Source organism: Babylonia areolata, chromosome 25 (genome assembly GCF_041734735.1).
Source record: "Babylonia areolata isolate BAREFJ2019XMU chromosome 25, ASM4173473v1, whole genome shotgun sequence".
Lineage (NCBI taxonomy): Eukaryota > Metazoa > Mollusca > Gastropoda > Neogastropoda > Buccinidae > Babylonia > Babylonia areolata.
This window is the reverse complement of record NC_134900.1, coordinates 33,762,370-33,786,369: the sequence shown is the minus strand read 5'-3', so window position 1 is coordinate 33,786,369 and position 24,000 is coordinate 33,762,370. Positions and strand designations below refer to the sequence as shown.

Below are 24,000 nucleotides of genomic sequence, written 5' to 3'. Positions count from 1 at the left end.
TTCGCTATCAAAAAAAAAAAAATGTCCTGTTACGGCCATCGATATTGTGAATTAATATCATACTGTGTCTCTAGGGTTTAATAAATTAGGAGGGCGGGGCCTCAGCACCCGTTCACTGGATACCCTGGGTGGAGTTAGGAAAAATCAGGAGAAAAGAGCCTTTCGCCCAGGGCACACACCACTGTGCTGAAACGGGACCTTGAGACTTGATCACTCATTGGGAAAAAAAAAAAATATATATATATATATATATATATATTTGTATTTCTTTTTATCACAACAGATTTCTCTGTGTGAAATTCGGGCTGCTCTCCCCAGGGAGAGCGCGTCGCCATACTACAGCGCCACCCATTTTTTTGTATTTTTTCCTGTGTGACAGTTTTATTTGTTTTTCCTATCGAAGTGGATTTTTCTACAGAATTTTGCCAGGAACAACCCTTTTGTTGCCGTGGGTTCTTTTACGTGCGCTAAGTGCATGCTGCACACGGGACCTCGGTTTATCGTCTCATCCGAATGACTAGCGTCCAGACCACCACTCAAGGTCTAGTGGAGGGGGAGAAAATTTCGGGGGCTGTGCCGTGATTCGAACCAGCGCGCTCAGATTCTCTCGCTTCCTAGGCGGACGCGTTACCTCTAGGCCACCGCTCCACATATATATATATATATATATATATATATATATATATATATATATTAGGCTTGCAGAACCTACTTATTGCTGCTTGAGGGAGAAAAAAAAAGTAATAAAATGTCATGAAATAGATAATCTCTCCCTCCGACGTTTCCTCAGAATGATTGTCTTAGTTATTCCGCCGGGAAAATGACCACACACACACACACACACACACACACACACACACACACAATTCATTCACACAATGAAATCGTACGATAATCCACCACTGCTACTACTTTCACTACCAAGATTGCACAAAACTTTGATCGCTTTATGAAAAAGGAAAAAAAAAAGACAACAAAACAAAACAAAAACCGTAGACTGTACGTAAAATTATATCCGCTGAACTCTTCCATGAAAAAACACACAGAGAAAAGATAAGCTGGTGATCGTTTGTACTATACACATACCGCGAGACTGTGCCACACTGGAACCGCGCGCGCGCGCGCACACACACACACCCACACACACACACACACACATACACACACACACACACACACACACACACACACACACACACACACACACACACACAAACAAACAAACAACAGTCTGGTTTTCGGTACACAACACACCCCCGTGAAAGAACGATTACAAAATTCTGCAGAAATCACCCTTGATTCAGCAGGAACTTTTTAACAGCACAACTTCTGGCAAGTAAAACAAAACAAAACAATTAACAATTAAGCAGCAAGAAAAACACCAAAAACAATTTTTTTTAAATAAAAGACTACAGATAAAAATTTCCAAGGTAGCCAAAAGAGACCTTTATTCCAAGCGTACAGGAAGCTCAGAAGATCGTTGGTTTATGAAAATGTGTGTGCTCATTTTGGATAATTTGGAGGTGAATAGCTTTCTTCGGCTGTTGGATGCAGGATGATAATGAAATCAATCATCATCAGCAGCATCATCGTCATCATCATCTTCTTCATAATCATCATAGATGATAATAATGACGATGATGATGATGGCGGTGGTGGTGGTGGTGGTGCGAACTAAAATGGCGGTTTTCTCTAAATAGGCTGCTTTGCAAATAAATAAATAAATAAAAAGAAAGAACATAAAAAATAAAAGAAACAAAAAGACCACAAAAAAACATACGCACTAAAACAGGAACTTAGGAACACACACACATACACACACGCACGCACGCACGCATGTGCACGCACGCGCGCACACACACACGCAGGTGCACACGCACGCACGCATACACACACTCTCTCTCTCTCTCTCTCTCTCTCTCTCTCTCTCTCTCTCTCTCTCTCGAGCGCGCGCGCTCTTTCTCTGCTATAAAGAAGAAAAATGGGAATTTGAAACAGACCATGTCTCCGTTTTTTTAATTTTATTTCTGTTTTTATATTCTGACTTTCTGGACTTGCACACCACCACCTGTTGCCTTTTGATTTTTACCTGCGAGCGAGCGAGCAATTGAGGTGATCGACTGGCTGAGAGTTAATGGTCTGAACTTGTGTGACCTCGTCTTTTGTGTAGGTTTAACCCATTGGATGCTGCCAACAAGTTGTCCCCCCCCCCCTCCCTCCCATCAGTGAAGGGCTGTCACCTCAGTTTTCAGTTTCAGTTTCTCAAGGAGGCATCACTCTGTTCGGGCAAACCCATATGCACTGCATCACATTTGCTGTGCAGATGCCTGACTAGCTGTATAACCCAACACGTTCGCTAGGCCTTGGGTGCATGCATGGATTCACGGGACCTCGGTTTATCATCTCATCCGAATGACTAGAAGCTTAGTTTGGTTTTCCTGTCAAACTTGGGGGGAAAGGACGAGAGCGGGATTCGAACCCAGACTCACAGTGCACTGGCAGATGAGTGTCTTAAACATTGTCACATTCCTCTCTGAGATAAGACAGAGCTTACAGGTAAGGATGTCAGTGAAGGGCTGTCACCTCACTGAGATAAGACAGAGTTTACAGTTTTAGGATGTCAGTGAAGGGCTGTCACCTCACTGAGATAGGACAGAGCTAACAGGTCAGGATGTCAGTGAAGGGCTGTCACCTCACTGAGATAAGACAGAGCTTACAGGTCAGGATGTCAGTGAAGGGCTGTCACCTCACTGAGATAGGACAGAGCTAACAGGTCAGGATGTCAGTGAAGGGCTGTCACCTCACTGAGATAAGACAGAGCTTACAGGTAAGGATGTCAGTGAAGGGCTGTCACCTCACTGAGATAAGACAGTTAACAGGTCAGGATGTCAGTGAAGGGCTGTCACCTCACTGAGATAAGACAGAGCCAACAGGTCAGGATGTCAGTGAATTGGCTGTCACGTCACTAAGACTGAATGTTAGCCACTGTTTTTTTTTTGTTTGTTTGTTTGTTTGTTTTTTTGTTGTTGTTGTTTTTTGGGGGTGGGTTGTTTGTTTGTTTTGTTTTTGTTTGTTTGTTTTTTGCACTATTCCTTTTCAGTGGAAGCGCAGTATGCTATTGATCAGCAAAAACCAGTGACACCGCTTAAAAGTAAACAAAACAGCAGTGGCCTAGTTTTCACTTCCAAAGGCGACCATACTGATTCTATTGATCTTGCAGTCGGTTAAAGATGTGTTGTCTTGTCTTGTCTTGTATCTATTTATTTGTCTATATATCTTACTTCATTTCATTTCATTTTCGCTCAAGGCCTGACTAAGTGCGTTAGGTTACGCTGTAGGTCAGGCATCTGCTTGGCAGATGTGGTGCGGTGTACAGTATATGGATTTGTCCGAACGCAGTGACGTCTCCTTGAGTGACTGAACTGAACTGAACTGTGTTGCAATGGGAATTCATTTACTGCTTGGGTCTTTTCGAGAAGGACTGTGACTCTCCTAGTTAGGAGGCGAGATTGCACTGGCTCTAAGCGTTGTAGACTTTGGGGCTAAGTTGGAACCACCCTAAACGCCGACTGTCCTAAAAAAAATCCTCTTGGCCGAGAGAGAGGGTATGTAACTTGGGAAAGACACTCTCCACTTCAATCAAATGCTCACCCAGAAAGTTCGGACAATAGTTGCATCCTCAGTTATTCTGATGGAAGGCCACCGCAAACTTGGAAGACCCTGCAAGCGCTTCAAGGACACCTTGAAGACAAACCTCAAAGCCTGTGACATAGACATCGATTCCTGGAAAACTGATGCCCTTGACCGCTCTTGCTGGAGGATGCTGTGCTCTAGTGGCATAAAGACGTTTGAAAGCAAAGAGATCGCTGGCCATTAAGGAGAAGCGTGAGCGAAGGAAGCAGGGCTCAACTTCTGGAGACATTTTCCCTTGCAACACCTGTGGGAAGTGCTGCGCATCTAGAATCGGCCTCTTCTCCCATATGAGGACACACACCGACAGATAAGCCTGCCTGCCTACTCATCCGTCGGTCCGATTGGAGACTCCATCATCATATTCTGATGGTCGTGGTCGGATATGACTATCATACGTATGTGTTGTATTGTATTGTGTTGTACTGTACTGTTTGTTTGTTTTTCTCAAGGCCTGACTAAGCGCGTTGGGTTACGCTGCTGGTCAGGCATCTGCTTGGCAGATGTGGTGTAGCGTATATGGATTTGTCCGAACGCAGTGACGCCTCCTTGAGCTACTGAAACTGAAACTGTACTGTACTGTACTGTACTGTATGCCTATTGTATTTGTAATATTGTTTTATAACCGCACTTCAATTTTATACCACACAAGTTTTATTTCAGCAGTAAAGGGGTTAACAAAAAAGAGCTTTTATATTCGGTTATTTATTGGCGGTGGAGGATTTGGGGGTGGACGGGGGGGATCATGCTCCGAACGTCAGTTTGACTTTATCTGACATGTGTTGAAAGCTTTCAACAGTCAGCTTAGTCTTTTTTTTCTTTCTCTTTCTTTTGCGTTCGGCAGCTACGCAGTCAGGGTCGAAGTCCGAGGGATGCCACAAACTCGGACGTCCGGTGAAGATCGGTTGCCGTCCCCCAGAGCTTGGTGTTGAGGTCAGCACCCCCAGGCCAGGACTGCTGCCGCATCTTCTCATACAGGGGGCAGGCAGTCTTGGAGAATATGGGATGGGGTCTGGTCAGCCTGGCCGCAATCACATAGGGATGTGGCTGCCACTGCAATCCTCAGCTTAGACGGAGTAAGACGAGAGGAGTGCAGAAAAAAAAAGTGTGTTGGCTGAGGGAGAGAGGGAGGGGGGGTTGTTTGTCTGATTTTGTTCGGTTGGTTTTGTTTGTTTGTTTGTTTAGTAACCCCCATTATCTGCACCCGTTTCAGTGGTATTATTCCCACCCCGCTCACCCCGGGTGTCCTCATACACAGACAGCCCCCCAAAAAAACACAACCAATGTTCGTCTGCCGCAGTCTCAGTACACCGGCACTCCACAGCGAAACCATCGATGTTGGGTCGCCAGGAGGCCACACACCAGAGGGAAAAGGGCAGGAGTAAAAAAAAAAAAATAAAATAAAAAAAAGTTGTTGTCAACGACTCTGATCATTGTTAACGTGGACTCAAGTGTGACAGAAGTTACTTTTGTACCAGCTGTGTTTCAAAGGATTGTAAGAAGGTAGCAGTGTATTGTATTGTACTGTATTGTATTACGCTTTTTCTCACAACAGATTTCTCTGTTCTTGCCTGCTTCCACCAGAGTTTAAAAGAGACGGCAGATTAAAAAAAAAAAAAAAATGTCAGCACACAATCAGGAGTTGTAAGGCGTCAGAAGGTTACTTTGTCAGCAGATAACCAGCAGTTGTTGTAAAATAGCAGAAGGTAATTTTCTCTGCACACTGCCAGCAGTTGATGTAAGATGGCAGGGGGTAATTTTCTCAGCACACTGCCAGCAGTTGATGTAAGATGGCAGGGGGTAATTTTCTCAGCACACTACCAAGAGTTGTAATATTGCAGAAGGTAAATTTGTCAGCATACTACTAGGAGTTGTTGTAAGATAGTAGAAGGTAAATTTGCCAGCATACTACTAGGAGTTGTTGTAAGATGGCAGAAGGTAAATTCCTCAGCAAACTACCAGGAGTTGTAATATTGCAGAAGGTAAATTTGTCAGCATACTACCAAGAGTTGTTGTAAAATAGCAGAAGGTAATTTTCTCAGCACACTGCCAGCAGTTGATGTAAGATAGCAGAAGGTAATTTTCTCAGCACACTGCCAGCAGTTGATGTAAGATAGCAGAAGGTAATTTTCTCAGCACACTGCAATCAGTTGATGTAAGATGGCAGGAGGTAACTTTCTCAGCACACTGCCAGCAGTTGATGTAAGATGGCAGGGGGTAATTTTCTCAGCACACTCCCAGGAGTTGTAAGATGGCAGAAGGTAACTTTGTCAGCATACTACCGGGAGTTGTAAAATGGCAGAAGGTAACTTTGTCAGCACACTACCACGAGTTGTAAGATGGCAGGAGGTAACTTTGTCAGCATAATAAAAATGAAAATCAATAAATTAAAATTAAAAAAAGATTTAAAATAACATTTTCATCGGCTGCTACGACGACGGATAATGGTTGGAAGGCAAAGGCAGACACAAACCCGACGACGACGACGACGACGACGATATATTGGCCACGCTGAACGACGAAGAAAACGACGACTGCAACAACGACGACGAAGAAGCAGAATGATAATAGCTGTTGTTGAAGTCTGTCGGAGCCACGCCCACGCCCACGCCCACGCCCGCACCCACCATCGGCCCCATCGCCACCCCCATCTGCGGGGAGGCGGCAGGGTGGTGGAGATGGTGGTGATGGTGGTGGTGGTGGTGCGTGCTGCTGAGGTAAGGAGGGTGGGGGTAAGGCTGCGGCGTGACCCCGTGACCGTGGTGGTAGTGGTGTGGGTGTGGGTGGTGGCTCCCTCCTAGGTGGTGGTGGTGGTGGTCGTGGTAGTAGCCGCCCGCCTGGGATCCGAACCTTTGAGACTGAGGAGAAGAAGAAGAAGAAGCAGCAGCAACAGTGGAAGCGAGGTAAGGGGAGAGGGGTGGTGGGGGAGGAGGGATGCGGGGGGAGGAGAGGGGGTTGAAGGCCTGGGAGGGGGCCAAGGGGGCGGGGAGGGGGAGGGGGAAGGGTTTGGCGGACAGGAGTTCCAGACTCGCCGCTCCTCCTCCTCCTCCTCCTCCTCCTCCTCCGCCCTTTCCCCGCCCCTTCCTCCTTGACTTGGTGCAGATCTTGCGGTTCCGGGTTTGAATCCCGTCCTTCTTCATCGTCAGCGGTCGATCCACCTTTGGAGAACAGAAGAAACACCCCCAATAACTAACTAACAATAATGATGATGATGATGGTGGTAATGACAATGATACTCCTTAGGTGATGTTCACTTTCCAGTGTGTTATTATTGTTGCTACTATGTTAGTATTAGTATTATCATTAATATTTTCATTGTTGCTGTTGTCAGTGGTAGTTGCGGTAATAGTAGTTTGGGTGGGTTTTTTTGTGTTTTTTTTTGGTGTTTTTGTTGGTGTTGTTTCTTGTTTAGTTTTGTCTTGCACTTCAACCTTCTTTTCATTGTCAAATAATGTATTTTCGCCATTGCGTTTATGTATTGCTTGTTGCGTATGAACGAGCACGATATAAGCTCATGCTTGTTGTTGCTCAAGTCTTATTAATTGAACGCTGTACTGTACCTTGTTTCTTGATATTAAAAATGTTTAATGACAATGATAGAGAGTAGTAGTAGTAGTAGAAGCAGTAGTAGTAATAATGATAATTATAACAACAACAATACTAATAATAGTGATGATGATAGTCATGACACTACTACTACTACTACCACCACTACTACTGGTAATAATAATTATGATGATGATGGTAATGAGAATGATAGAGAGCAGTAGAAGTAGAATCAGTAGTAGTAATAATGATAATAATAACAACAATAGTACTAATGATAGTGATGATGATTATGATACTGATACTGCTACTACTACTACTAAATGGTGAGATATATATGATAATAATGACGATATAATTGTTCTCTCTCTGACGGGCGCAACAGCCGAGTGGTTAAAGCGTTGGACTTTCAATCTGAGGGTCTCGGGTTCGAATCTCGGTGACGGCGTCTGGTGGGTAGAGGGTGGAGATTTTTCCGATCTCCCAGGTCAACATATGTGCAGACCTGCTTAGCGTCTGTACCCCCTTCGTGTGTATACGCAAGCAGAATATCAAATACGCACGTTAAAGATCCTGCAGTCTATGTCAGCGTGCGGTGGGTTGTGGAAACAAGAATATACCCAGCATGCACACCCCCGAAAGCAGAGTACATGGCGGGGGTAAAAACGGTCATACACGTAAAAGCCCGCTCGTGTACATACGAGTGAACGTGGGAGTTGCAGCCCACGAACGCAGAAGAGGAAGAAGTGGTTCTCTCTCTCTCTCTCTCTCTCTCTCTCTCTCTCTCTCTCTCTCTCTCTCCTGGGACGAGCATGTACAGAGCAGAGAGATGTAATCTTCTTTACAGAATGTTTTAAAACATCTATAAACTGCTAACAGCATGTTTTGTTAGACATTGACAGACACATAAAGTGTCTTTTTGAGAAGATTTAGGTGTGGAATATCAGATACCACAGAGCACTATATTACACGGGTATGGAAATTGTACAGACGTACAACTTTGCTTTGTTCCTTATGTAAGAATGGAAACGAAGATGAACACCATTTTCTTCATGGTTGTTGCCCAGCCCTTTTTTTATGATTTGCGACGTCAATATATTCCACACAAAAAAATATTGTGAAAACGTTTCTTTGTGAAGAACTGCTTCAGCTTATGGCAAATCGAAATGAATCATTAGCAAAGAATGTATGTATGTACTTCTACAAAGCATTTAAGCTGCGCACTATGATGCTCGGCTGAATTTACAAATGGTTTGCAATATAGTTTCAGCCTGCTTTTCTGTCAGTATATTATTATTTAGACAAGGCAGTCTGCAAATTTGTGTGAATCGTAGTAAACTTTTCGACTTCGACTTCGACTTCCTTCTCTCTCTCTCTCTCTCTCTCTCTCTCTCTCTCTCTCTCTTTCTCTCTCTCTCTCTTTCTCTCTCTCTCCTTCTTTCTCTCTCTCTCTTCCGCCTTTCTCTCTCTCTCCCGCACCTCTCTCTCTCTCTCTCTCTCTCTCTCTCTCTCTCTCTCTCTCTCTCTCTCTCTCTCTCTCTCTCTCACCCGAAAAAAAAAAGAAACGAAAAAAGAAAAGATTATGATAATATAGCCACACCTTGCCCTTCCCCCCACCCCCCTCCCACAACATCCTGCCTATCCCTCACCATCACCACACACCCTCACAACCCCCCCACTACCCGAACCCCCCCCCCCCCCCACACACACACACACACACCCGCCACTACACCACCTCACCTCACCTCACCTCCAAGCATCCCCACCCACCCTCTGTACAACTACCCAACCCCTACCTCCTCACACACACACCCCACATTACCTTCCCCTCCTTCACCCACACCCACACCCACACCCACACACCCCTAAGGGCGGTTCCATCAAGTCGCCAGAGCGTGACGCCATGCTATGACTTTCGTGACAAGACCGTCCTTGTACGAACGATAAGGGACGAAAGTGGAGAGAGAGAGAGAGAGAGTGGGTGTAGGGGAGGTGGGGAAGACAGACAGAGAGAGGGGGGGTGGGAGTGGAGTGGGAGTGGGGGAGGTGGGGAAGAGAGACAGAGACTGAGAAAGGGAGAGATAGAGGGAGTGGGGGAGGTGGGGAAGACAGACAGAGAGAGACTGAGAGAAAGGGGGAGAGAGAGGGGGGGGGAGTGGGGGAGGGGGGGAAGAGAGACAGACTGAGAAAGGGAGGGGAGAGAGAAAGGGTGAGTAGGGGAGGTGGGGAAGAGAGACAGAGAGAGAGACTGAGAAAGGGGGAGAGAGAGAGGGTGGGGAGAGAGAAAGGGTGAGTAGGGGAGGTGGGGAAGAGAGACAGAGAGAGAGACTGAGAAAGGGGGAGAGAGAGAGGGTGGGGAGTAGAGTGGGAGTGGGGGAGGTGGGGAAGAGAGACACAGAGAGAGACTGAGAAAGGGGGAGAGAGAGAGGGTGGGGAGAGAGAAAGGGTGAGTAGGGGAGGTGGGGAAGAGAGACAGAGAGAGAGACTGAGAAAGGGGGAGAGAGAGAGGGTGGGGAGTAGAGTGGGAGTGGGGGAGGTGGGGAAGAGAGACACAGAGAGAGACTGAGAGAAAGGGGAGAGAGAGGGGGGGAGTAGAGTGGGAGTGGGGGAGGTGGGGAAGAGAGACAGAGAGAGAGACTGAGAGAAAGGGGAGAGAGAGGGGGGGAGTAGAGTGGGAGTGGGGGAGGTGGGGAAGAGAGACTGAGAGAGAGGGTGGGGAGTAGAGTGGGAGTGGGGGAGGTGGGGAAGAGAGACAGAGAGAGACTGAGAGAAAGGGGGAGAGAGAGAGGGGGGGAGTGGGGGAAGAGAGACAGACTGAGACAGGGAGAAAGAGAGAGAGGGAGGGGAGTGGAGTGGGGGAGGTGTGGAAGAGAGACAGACAGAGACTGAGACAGGGAGAAAGAGAGAGAGGGGGGAGGGGGAAGAGAGACAGACAGAGACTGAGACAGGGGGTGAGAGGGAGTGGGGGAGGTGGCGAAGAGAGACTGAGAAAGAGAGAGCGGGAGTAGGGGAGGTGGGGAAGGGAGGCAGACACAGACTGAGAAAGCAAAGGGAAATCGAAATCGAAACTTTTTTTATTGAGGGGAAAAAGGAATAAGCACTTATCGGCCTGTTTTCATCCTTCCCTCGTAAACAAAACGTATAAACTAATCTAGGAAATACAAAAAGACTGAAAAAAAAAAGTTAGGGACAAAAATACATACGCATCGCATGGCAACAACAGCAAGAATAAATGGCATAGAAAATACACAATTCTCCACAAAATAACACAGTATGCATATGCGTGAAGGAGAGAGAGAGAGAGAGTCGAAAGAAAATCAGAAATGCAAGGCAGTGTGTGTGTAGGGGGGTGGGCAGGGGTGGAGGTGGACTCCGGATGGGTATAAATCAGAAAGGCCTTAGACCCGTTTGAAGGAGTTAGATACATTAATTAGATATCTTGCTTCTATTTACATACTTCAGTATGTGTATATATATATATGTGTGTGTGTGTGTGTGTGTGTTTAAAAGCAGCAAATTTTCGCTGTATAACAGCTTCTTCAGGGGCAACCATATATATATATATATATATATATGTGTGTGTGTGTGTGTGTGCGTGTGTGTGTGTGTGTCTAAAAGATTACTACCATCAACCAAATACGATCATATACGCTTTTATCCATATGGCTTTTCTTATATCATATGCTCTCAGATATAAATCGATGAATTCTTGACATTTTCATTTTCATTCCTCGCTGCCGTAAGCAATATCAAATTGGGGTGAAGAGAGATAGAAAAAAAAGACTGAAGACATAGAAAAACGTAGGCAGAGAGAGAGAGCGAGAGACGAACGAAAGGAAAGGAATTTAATTTCATCGGGTCATTGAGATAATGCATATTATGTACATGATTTTTTTTCTACTCAACACTGGGGTATATAAAAAAAAAGGGGGGGGGGGAGAAAAAAAAAACGGGAGAAACGGTCGTGGTTACACTGAAAATCAACAACATAAAAATACATATCAACGAGAGACATACAGACAGAGAGAGAGGGGGGAGGAGGGAGAGAGAGAGGTGGGAGGAGATAGAGAGAGAGAGAAAGGGGGGGAGGAGGGAGAGAGAGAGAGAGGGGTGGGGGGAGGAGAGAGAGGGAGAGAAAGAGAGAGAGAAAGAGAAGCCACAACAACAGTCTGGTCCACTTTCGCCTTCCGCCCCACCACCGCCACCCCCTCCTCTCTCTCTCTCTCTCTCTCTCCTTTCGCCATTGTCGAGGATAGGGTTTGGGGGGAGTGTAGTGGGGTTCAGATCTCTATCACTCAGTTAGAAGAGTGAGAGAGACAGACGTACAGACAGAGAGAGACAGAGCTAAGATCAGCCTTAGAGATAACCGAAGACATATCAAGCCGACTGGAGCTGGTCCCCCCCTCCTCCATCACCCCCTTTCCTCCCCCCAGGCCCCCCACTTCCCCTCTTTCTCTCTCTCCCTCCCTCCCTCCCTCCCTTTCCCTTACCTTGCCCTTACCTTGCCCAGTAGCGTTTCAGTGAGAGTTCTCTTTCCCTGAAGGCAGCCATTACTCAGCCATCAGGAGCGGCAGCCATGACGGTGTAACGGCGAAGTTACGTAGGTTCCTTGGTTTTTATTCTTTCCCGCGGCCCCCTTTGGCGGGACATGTTGGAGTGGGGGAGGTTGTGGATATACGGGAGATGGGTATCCCCGTGGTCATATAGATACAGATATAAGTTTATTAGATACGACGTTGGGGACTGGGGGAGTGAAGATTTCAAACCTGTGCCCTCCCTTCCCTCCTCTCTTCCGACGACAAGATGGAAATCTTATTGCTGTCTCTCTCTCTCTCTCTCTCTCTCTCTCTCTCTCTCTCTCTCCCTTCTCTTTCCTCTTGTCGTTGTATTTGTGTCTCTGTCTCTGTTAGTCTTTGTTAGTGTGTGTGTGTGTGTGTGTGTGTGTGTGTGTATTTCTACGCCCACCTGTACTGATGAGACCGACTCGTACATCTCTCTTCTGTGAAAAGATTTCTTGCGAATCTGTGCGGTTTATTCAACTATATTTTCGTATAATATTCATTCTAAATGTGAATGGACCATTAATATCATATAGTTGTGTGAAACGTGGCCGACATCAAGGGGTATGTGACCGGTTTTTGCATTGAGAACAGGTTGTTCGAGATGTCAGCCGTCAGTTAATCTGCGCTTATTGCCGTCTGTTTGTTCTATCATGCAGTTTTGTTAATCTGTTTTAATGCCAGCTCAGATCAGATACATAAAGAACTGCATAACATGAACTTTTAATTTTATTTGATTTGATTTGGTCAGTGTTTAAAAGGAGGCTGTAGGCCTAAACTACAGTGTACAAATGGCGCCTACTCACAGACCATCACCATCATCATCATCTTCTTCTTCTTCTTCACAAAAACCTACCACATCAGCCGGTATCGTTCCAATGGAAAAACTCATTGAAGATGCACTGAACAACGAAAGCTTTGGTTTTCGTTACACTCTGGAGGACTGTGTCTTTAACAAGGTAAATAGTGCAAAGGGTGGCAAGGGGAAGGGGAAGAAAGGTTGTAAAAAGTCCAGTGACGATTTTGGCAATGACGCAGTTGCTAATCGTGTCGCAGAGCTGCTCGTCCCTTTGTTGTCGTCATCGTTGAAAATTATTTTGGAACAAAGTCTAAAGAACATTTTATTAACTATTGTCGGTGCTGTCACCAAACAGTTTAGCCAAGACGTTGAGGTGTTGAAAAAGCAAAACCTCCTTCTTCAGTACAAAGTTGACAAACAAGAACAGTACAGCCGACGAGAGAACGTGAAAATCATCGGCATTCCAGAACAAGACAACGAGGACCTGGAGGAGGAAGTCAGTAAAGTCTTCCAGGCTGCGGGCTGTACCATCAAGCCCAGTGAAACAGCTGTTGTCCACAGGTCTGGCCAGAGGAAGACCAACAGCCACAACTCCACTGTTTCCCGTGACAATGCTCCCGCTGGCCGACCTGTGCTGGTGAAATTTGTGTCTCGGCGGACAAAGGCGACGTTGATGGAGAAGCGCCGTGCCCTGAAAGAGACCCAGGAGTTCAAGAAAGTCTTCATCAACGACGACCTGACTCCTCTCCGCTCCAGACTGCTACACGTGGCAAAGCGCAACGAGGCAGTTGACAGGGTGTCGACAACGCATGACGGTCGGATCCGCTGTGTCCTCAAGAAGACGCCGGGCCAAACCACAAACGCCAAGGTCGTCCTGATTGACAACCCTGATGACCTGTTCCACCTTGGTGTGGACAGTGTAGACTTTGAAGCTTTGGGTCTTCAGCATGTTGTGGGATAGGGGTGCGACGGAGGGCAATGCAGTTTTCTTTCAGAAAACGGTCAAAATTTGTTACCTGACAGTTTTGTTGATTGTTTTATTCACGTGATTGTTGTTCTGCTTTACATGATTCTTCTGTGAACTATTCAAAAAGCTCAGCTGGTGAAAGACGTGACATAAACTTTGTATCACTCAATGTTTGTGGATTGCGAAGTCGGTTAAAACATTGTGAATTTGTTACACACATTAGTCAGTTTGATGTTATTTTATTAACAGAAACACTTTTTTTTTTCTCAAGGCCTGACTAAGCGCATTGGGCTCTGCCGCTGGTCAGGCATCTGCTTGGCAGATGTGGTGTAGCGGATATGGATTTGTCCGAACGCAGTGACGCCTCCTTGAGCTACTGAAACTGAAACTGAAACTACCAGACAAGCAAGATCACTCATTCCTTGAAAATGTTTTCGATGAACTTGGGTATACAATAGATGTTTTCAGTCGAAAATGTTCATCTTACCAACGTTCAGGTGGTGTTGCTTTTGCATACAAAAAGAAATACTGTAATTATATAACCACTCTACCAGACAAAGACAGCAACTCGGCATGGTTCATGATAAAATCATCTTTAACGGGATATGATAAAGATGTGTGTGTTGGAGTGGTTTACATCCCTCCTGAAGGATCAGTGTATAGTAGTGTTGATATGTTTGATGATGTTGAAAACATGCTCTTTGATATACAAAGTAAATATGATTGTTATATTCTGTTAGCAGGTGACTTTAATGATTATACATAAAAATTTGAAAGATTTTATTGATCAACATCAGAGTGACAGTAAAGGTCCATTCCATGATTTGATCAATGTTTTAGATGAGCAGTTATATCCAGTTAAGTGTAGACATAATCAAGATAATCGTCGACCAAACAACTAGATTGATTGACTTGTGTAAATCGTCTTCATTGTATATTCTTAATGGAAGAGCAGGGAGAGATGACGGAATCGGAATGTTCACTAGTAATGGCTGTACTGTGGTTGACTACATGATGGGATCCCCCTTTTTGTTCACAAAAATAACAGATTTTACTATTTCCCCTTTTGATGCTTTATTATCTGATGTACACAGCCCGTTAATCGTGTCTCTGGCTACTGAGTGTCACATATTGAACCATAAAAATCATACTGATACGGCTGTCATACCGTGTCATAAAAAATGTGCCACATCTGTGTGTGTGTGTGTGTGTGTGTGTGTGTGTGTGTGTGTGTGTGTGTGTGTTTCCAATTCAACTTTTTAGCCTTCCCAATCTTGTCTCTTCCTCTCTCCATATCTTCCTCTATTTTTTATCAAAAATTGTTTTATATTCTATAGGCAGAAATAGGAACTATTTCATATGCTACTCGTATTCCCAGTAGCAGCAGCAGCAACAGCAGCAGCAGTAGTAGAAGTAGTAGTATTTCTGTCCGGGTGGGGCAGAATTCAACAGAGGATGATATCAAACTCACCAGATCACCGGACTCTGGGTTCACCGAAGCGTTTTGGGAGGCACAAAGAGAGGGAGATACACACACACACACACACACACACACACACACACACACACAGAGTGAGAGACACAAGGAAATGGCTGGGGGAGGCGGGGGGTGAGAGGTGTGGGGGGGGTGGGGGGGCTCGGCTCGACAATAAATGACTCCACTTTATTTTACCGTCTCCTACTACAACCGTTCCGGCTTACCTCCCTTCACGCATGTCGCTTTTACATTATGGCGAGCGGAGGAGGTGGAGGGGAAGGCAGGGGCGTGGAGAGGGGTTGTTTGAGGAGGAGGGTGGGGAGGATGTAGGGGTCGGCATATAGGGGAAGAGGAGGAAGAAGAAGGAGGAGGAGGAGGAAATAATTTTTATAGACGAAGAGCGAAGGAGAACGAAGGCTAAAACAATTGGGGGGAAACAAGAACAAGAAATCAAGCCATTTTGCTTATGGTCCAGCTGTCCACATAGAGGTCATTTCACGGGCTGATCACCCCCCGTCAATTCTTCGAAACTAATTGACCCGAGAACGCTTACTAATGTTAAAAGAGTCAGTGAAAACAACGTTGAAAATACCAGGGTTTTTTTTTCTATGACTCTCTCAGTCCATGTAAAATTCAAATCAATTCACGACTATCGAAAACAACGAAAAAAAAAATTTTTTTTTTTTAAAGGATCTTATTCACGTTTGTTTGAATCCACGTAAAAGAAGGTGGACAGAAATATTCAGCAAAAATAATGCAGACAACAAAGGAGACTAAAAGAAGAAGAACAATAACAAAACATACAAATTTAAAAAGATAATTTTTTTTTTTTTTTAAATTTCGATGATGATGATGTTGAGTGGAATAGGCAAGAGCTCTCTCTGTCTCTGTTTCTGTCTCGTCTCTCTCTCTCTCTCTCTCTCTCTCTCTCTCTCTCTCTCTCTCTGTGTGTGTGTGTGTGTGTGTGTGTGTGTCTCTGTCTCCCTCTCTCTCTGTCTCTGTATCTCTCCTCTCTCTGTATCTCTATCTCTCTCTCTCCCTCTCTCTCTCTCTCTGTGTCACACACACACAAACACATTCTCTCTCACACACATACACGCACACATACACAAACACACACAAACACGCACACATTCTCTTTCTCCCTTTCTCTCTCTCTCTCTCTCTCTCTCTCTCTCTCTCTCACACACACACACACACACACACACACACACACAAACACGCACACATTTTCTCTCTCTCTCCCTTTCTCTCTCTCTCTCTCTCTCTCTCTCTCTCTCTCTCTCTCACACACACACACACACACACACACACACACACATACACGCACACACAAACCTAAAATGCATGCACACACACACCACACGCCCACCGCCCCCACCCCCCCAAGTCCCCACACACACACACACACGCGCGCGCGCGCGCAAACCTAAACAGAGAAAGAAGAACAGAAAGTCATAGATAAGGTCGAAAAGGAAAGATAGACAGACGGAACAGAACAAAGAGACAGACACGGCAGAGGTACGCAGCGATCGACAAGGAAAGAGACAGACAAACAACACACGGAAAGAGAACCCCCCACCCCCCACCCCCCCGCACCCTTCCCCCCCCCCCACACACACACACACACTTGGTTTAAACTATATTATTTGGAACATGTCACAATACAGCACACATACAAATGAACAGTCCCACAGGAAAATCTAATATAAAGCCCTGTCCTGATACATGTACATACTGAACATGTGACGGATGTCATCATAGGTAGAAGTTAAGACGTGATCATACATGAGTTTTGAGCAAAAACTAAGCTGAGATATAAATAAAGTGAAAGAAAATGAATAATAAACGTGTGGCGGAGAAAGAAGTCAGTAGAGACGCTTTGATATTTTATTGTCATTACCTGCATAGATCTATTGACAAGGGGGTGATAGGGTTAATTCTTATGTCACCACAAGTACCATACCACACTCTGCTTAATCCATCAAAACAAAACAAAACATGCAAACAAAGAAAAACAAAACAGCTTTTATCGAAATACAACATCCTTACAATAGGGAAGCAACAAACATTTTTTAAAAAAGACAAAAACACCATTACTCGACTATCCATTCTATTAACTATACTGTTCAATGTCTACCTTATTATTTGGCTTACAGTCTGAACATAAGATAATAGACATTATACATTGTTATCCCCCCTCATTTACTCTGGTATTGTTCTGAATAGTAAGACTACATCTTATTCTTTGTGCTTCTACAAGAAATTTAGCTATTGAGGTCATCATCATCAAACGACAAAGCAGAAACAATGTCGTGCCTTTTAGCTACATCAGACTGAAAAAAAACCAAACCTCGTACTTATCTCTTACCCTATCGAATGATTTACACTGAAACAAGTAATGTTTGTCATCATCTACACTAAAAGCACACAAAGGGCATGGCCAGTAGAGAGAGAAAGAGAAGTATCAACGCTAGGGCACAAGTACAGCAAGACAGCCAGACTGAACTTGGTCGACATTGATATTAGCATTATTTTACTATATTATGTACTGTTTTCTTTATTTGTTTTATTTCATTATTTCATTACTTACTGTTTATGAATGTTATTTGATACAAGTCCATAATATGGTTCATCAGCCGTCATGATGATAAAATTGAAGTGCAACGTTGTGAGCACAGTATAAGCTTTAAGCTTGTTGATGCTCTTTTGTCATTCATTGCATTGTAATCATGTGTATTGTTGAATAATTAAAGATTATTTAAACCACAGCGGCGAAGGCCAACCGTCCCGCGAAATTTAAAAAAAATTAAATTAAAATTAAAAAAAGCAAGAACACCATCATGTACTCAAATCGTGAGCTGGCAAGTGAAAGAGCAAAACGAACACTTAAACAAAGAGAGAGGCGCGGAGGAACAGACAGACAGACAGACAGACAGACAGTGGGGTAAAGGAAAGCAAGTCTTTTCAAACCTACACTAAAACCCCTCCAGATTGAGTCAATATTCACGAGTTGAGCTAATTGTTACTTTCCAGTAAAAAAAAATAATAATAAAATAAAAATTATATTTAAAAAAAAACCGATTCATTTTGACGACAGCTTGTTCTAAAAGGGGGACTTTCTGTTTAAAAAAAAAAGGGGGGGGGGTGGATTATTATTAACCCTTTCACTGCTCCTGACGATTATGTACGTTCCTCACTGAACGGCTGTCACGTCACTGAGACAGGACAGAGTTTACAGGTCCGGATGCCATGTCATCTGTCTTTCTTTTTGTGGGGCCTCCTTCCTCCTCTTTTTTCCCACTTTTATCTTTTCTTTTTTTTCCTTTTTTTCTTTTTTTCGTGGGGCCTCCATCCTCCTCTTTTTTTCCCACTTTCTTTCTTTTTCTTCTTCCACAGACTCATATTTACCTTTCATGCACCACTTTCCCCCACACACCTTAACTAATCACTTTCATTTTTTTCCCCTATCGTCTGGCGCAGCAATTGCCCCAGTGTGTCTTGAGGCATGCATTTTAAGAATATTCGATGTGTGTGTGTACATTTGCCAGGGTTTTTTTCGATGTTTTAGTGTTCTGATGTATGCATTCTAAACATGTATGACAAGTGACTGCATCTGTCTGTTGCCCTAGTGTGAGTTGTTTGTTAGATATTGAAGTTTTTCTGTCATCCATCCTCTCTCTCTCTTCCTCCTCTATCTTAACCTGATACATAATTTTTTTTTTTAAATGTCATCTGTATCATAACAATGGACCAACCCTATCTTCCCTTTTAATGATGACATTTGTTTACATGCCAGTGGTTTTGTTGACCTAGTGCATGTATGTAACAGTTTATGCGGAGTTAGAAGTGGTAGGGCACATCCTTTCCATTGAGCATCTCTCCCAGAAGGCGCCGTCCCTTGATCAGTCGAAAGGTAAAGCGAATGCGAGCAAGGAATAGCTAGGAAGAGTGGTCATAGGAAAGGTTTCAAGTGGCAAGAAATTCACTCCCGTCCCTCCATGTCAACTGTCTGTCAAGTCAACTTTGTCATCTCCAAAGAGAGATTCGCGCGTGGTCGTGTTGCCCTTCCTCACAACGCAAACATAAAACATGCGTTTCAAAGACATTTTTCAATTTTCTGTCTGCCCCTCCCTCATGTGTTTGGTTTTTTCTCAACCCACTGATAATCTAACTTTTTTTTCTTCCCCTTGCATAGAAGGCTATATTTCTTTTCAACACTGTCTCCATTAAATTTTCACATGAAATTCCACACCAATAAAGCAAAATTGCAATTCACACCACCTTTAGCAATAGAGGTAATACATATAAACATATATATATATATATATATATGTATATATATATATGGATATATATACATATACACATATAATATACATACACATGTATAATATGGTGACAGTTTGCAAGGGTGTTTTTTAGTTAACAAATAACTGACGAACAAGCAAGAAAGAATGGATGAAGAATAGAGAAAACAAACAACATACACAAACAACAACAATAACCAAAAAAAAAAAAAGACATAGATCCCAGAACATGACATTTCCAATCTCAGCTCACAGCACACATTAACAGTCAAATCTCATGGATCACAGGGAACATACGAGTCACAACAAACCAGTCAATACAAGATTGGTCAATATAATGTTTCCACACCTGTGGAAATACCTCTGACTATATAATATAAAAGATTACAGAATTCCTGTTCCATCACTAAATCGATAATCTTAACTTTTTGCACTGGCAAACCTATTGGCTTGAATCTCCTGACCGTTGTGACCTCCTAGCACGCCAGTGACCTTATTGTAAAACTCTAGTCCTGTGCACGTGCACCTGACTAGGCCACTAGACTCATTCACTGTAGCTCTGTGGTATAAAGTCCCCTCGCCGCCCCCCTTCGAGTTCACGCTACCCGCATGGAGGAGGATGCCATCCTCCAGCCAAACAACATCCATCCACCTCCATTCATCACCATGTCATAACCTGGGTACCACAGACAGACAGACAGACAGACACAGGCTCTTGATCAATTTAAGTCCTACAAAAGGGATGGGGGGGTGGGGGCTGGGGGGGGGGGGTTAGTAGGGGAATTGGGAAGAATTGGAGAATATTTGACAGATATAATTAATTATTAAGTTGTTGTTTTTTTAAAAAAGGAAAGAAAGAAAAGATAAATAACTTTTTTTTTAGTTGTAGTTGTTGACTTTAACTCTCTCTCTCTCTCACACACACACACACACACACACACACACACACACACGCACACACACACGTACCCCTCTCATCCACTCCCCCCCCCCCCCCCACACACACACACACATACACACACACCTATCCATCTCGCGAGTAAAGCCTCATCTCACTTCACCTCATCTCACCGTCGGGTAAGGGATAAACCGCTGTCATCAGATGTTGCAGTTCGGAGGAAAAGCTGTATTACTGTTGCTGTGCTGCTCAATGGGTTAGAGAGAGAGAGAGAAGCGGTGATTGTGTCCACAAAATGCCCCCCCTCGTGAGAAGTGTGACCGGGCGTGAAAGTAAACGGAATAATGCAGGCGATGCTAGCTTGTCTCCCCCCCCCCCACCCTGCCATTCTGCAGTGCACGATGCCCCCCACCAGCCATAACGTCGCCGCTCCCCACCCCACTCTAGCTTACCCCCTCGCAGTTCACCTACCGATGATTATTAAAAATCCTCCTCTAAATTATTCACCTTCACGGGTCGAGACACAGCGTCAGGCTCTCTCGCGTAATTATCTCAAAAGTGGGGTTTTCATTCGGATCGAATTGTTGGGTAAATTAATATAATATATTATTTTTTTTTTGAAAAAAGTCAGGTAGGGACAATTCCCTCCACACAAAAAAAACCTCACGGCACACGAACCGTCGTCTCCCGTCATCAACCATCAAAATACACACTATATGCGAAAAGCCCCAAGATTCATTACCTCATCTCACTGGTAGGAATAAAGCTTCATTAGAAGATCTTTCAGAAAAGGTATTCTGTTGCTGTTCTGTCTTGATTTAAAGAGGATGAAAGCTTTCTTGTCACAAATATTGCCCCACTCCGTTGTGACCGTGTCATTCCACCCCCCACCCTCCACCCCCACCTCCGCCAGCCAGCCCTCCCCACCCTCCACACACACACACTCCACCCCCACCCCTCTTTGTCTTATCTTTTCATCGACGGACGACACAATACTACTAATACGAAGATTGTCCCGTGATGATGTATGATTGAGTGTTGGGCATTTCCCTGCTGTTTAAAATCACATCGCTGCAGCGTGAAGTCATTAACTCCCCACCTTATCAGCAGCGGTGTTTGCGGGCAAGAAGCTTCTGTGTGGCTTCTGAGGCTTCCGTTGTGCTCTTCGCCTGCCGTTTGAAAAATCGCATTGCTGCAACGGCACAGCCCCCCCACCCAGCCAGTAGCAGTGGTCGCGGGCAAGAAGCTAAACTAGCCTACCACGTCTATAGCTTAAATATCAAACAATGTCAAATCACCAATCGTTTCTTTCTTATCCGATGATTACTTAATTAAACCTCTCGGGAAAAATTATGGTCAACTTCCGCGATGATGACACAGCGGTTTCAGGCTTTCAACCCGTACATCCGCGTATTCCAAAAGTTACGGTAAGTTTCGTTCCAGACTCGACATTGCCTGGTGTCAATTTTTTTTTTTTTTTTTTTTTAATGTTTGAAAGCGGAGGCTAGGGACAATTGTCCGTCCACTTAAAAGATATACGGTCTTCGTGGAGCAGTTGACACGAACGTGGGTGTCTGTATCTTTCGGGCCTGGTCAGGATGGCGAAAGCCATGCAAAATACACGATCGTGATAGCAAAACACAGAATAAAGTCTGGACAGGTCTGCAATTTTATCAGCGAAATAAAGATCCGCCCTGAAAGGTCATCATCATCGCTGCTGTCTTTGATATATTCAAACGAGGATGATAAGCTTCTAAAAACAATTGTCAATAAATAATGATAAAAAGAAAACGGCCCACTCACGTTGTACCGTTTGTAGTAAAGACCACAGGGGTTGCATACAGGTTACCCCATTGGGGTTCCTCCAGAACACTACACTACACTACACTGCACTAGACTGCACAACACAGCACTAGACTGCACTACACTCCACTACACTGCACAAGACTGCACTAGACTGCACTACACTGCACTGCACTGCACTCCATTCCACTCCACTCCACTCCACTCCACTCCACTACACCACACTCCACTCCACTCCACTACACTACACCACACTCCACTCCACTCCACTCCACTCCACTACACCACACTCCACTCCACTCCACTACACCACACTCCACTCCACTCCACTACACTACACTACACCACACTCCACTCCACTCCACTCCACTACACTACACCACACTCCACTCCACTCCACTACACCACACTACACTCCACTCCACTCCACTCCACTCCACTACACCACACTCCACTCCACTCCACTACACCACACTCCACTCCACTCCACTCCACTCCACTACACCACACTCCACTCCACTCCACTACACCACACTCCACTCCACTCCACTCCACTCCACTACACTACACCACACCACACCACTCCACTCCACTCCACTCCACTACACTACACCACACTCCACTCCACTCCACTACACCACACTACACTCCACTCCACTCCACTCCACTCCACTACACCACACTCCACTCCACTCCACTACACCACACTCCACTCCACTCCACTACACCACACTCCACTCCACTCCACTCCACTCCACTACACCACACTCCACTCCACTCCACTACACCACACTACACTCCACTCCACTGCACCACACTCCACTCCACTCCACTACACCACACTACACTACACTACACTCCACTCCACTCCACTCCACTCCACTCCACTCCACTACACCACACTCCACTCCACTCCACTCCACTCCACTACACTACACCACACTCCACTCCACTCCACTCCACTACACCACACTCCACTCCACTCCACTTCACTACACCACACTCCACTCCACTCCACTCCACTACACCACACTCCACTCCACTACACTCCGCTACACCACAATTCACTCTACTCCAGTACACTACACTACACTGCATTGTAGGAAACGACCCACTCACGTTGTGCAGTTTGTAGCAGAGACCACAGTGGTTGCACACGGGGTCCCCGTTGGGGTTCCTCCTCTACACTACACTCCACTCCACTCCACTACACTACACTACACTACACTACACTACACTACACTACACTCATTCACAGATAGATTCATGAGCATCCTCCCCCCCACCCCACCACCACCCTCCCCCCATCCCCCAGCTGGATGACAACGATGGTCATCATCGATCTCGATGGACACACACCACCACCACCACACTACACTACACTACACTACACTACACTACACTACACTACACTACACTACACTACACTACATTGAAAAGGAAACGGCCCACTCACGTTGTGCAGTTTGTAGTAGAGCCCACAGGGGGTACACACAGGGTCTGCGTTGGGGTTCCTCCTCTACACTACACTCCACTCCACTCCACTCGTACACTACACTACACTACACTACACTACACTACACTACACTACACTACACTACATTGAAAAGGAAACGGCCCACTCACGTTGTGCATTTTGGAGTAAAGACCACAGGGGGTACACACAGGTTACCCCGTTGGAGTTCCTTCACTACACCACACAACACAACGCAACACTACACTACACTACACTACACTAGACTACATTGAAAGGAAACGGCCCACTCACGTTGTGCAGTTTGTAGTAGAGCCCACAGGGGTTGCACACGGGGTCCCCGTTGGGGTTCCTCCTCCACAGCGTGGTGGTCATGGTCTTGCAGTTGGCACACACCGTCCCCAGCCTTCTGGCTGATGACTACAACACACAGAGGGACAGGAAGGGTGGAATTTGGTGGGGGTGGGGTGGGGGTGA

The 24,000-nt window shown here is 45.1% G+C and overlaps 1 protein-coding gene across 1 annotated transcript in view; it reads right to left on the bottom strand.

The window, feature by feature from the left end:
* LOC143299587 (uncharacterized) overlaps positions 1 to 24,000 on the bottom strand; it is a 70,976-nt gene that overhangs the window by 32,483 nt on the left and 14,493 nt on the right. Inside the window, exons 3-5 of the mRNA XM_076612873.1 lie at positions 23,818 to 23,943; positions 6,723 to 6,848; positions 6,164 to 6,341 (exon numbers count right to left, since the gene is read on the bottom strand). Coding sequence (XP_076468988.1) covers positions 6,164 to 6,341; positions 6,723 to 6,848; positions 23,818 to 23,943 — 430 coding nt within the window. The remainder of the gene's footprint in view (positions 1 to 6,163; positions 6,342 to 6,722; positions 6,849 to 23,817; positions 23,944 to 24,000) is intronic.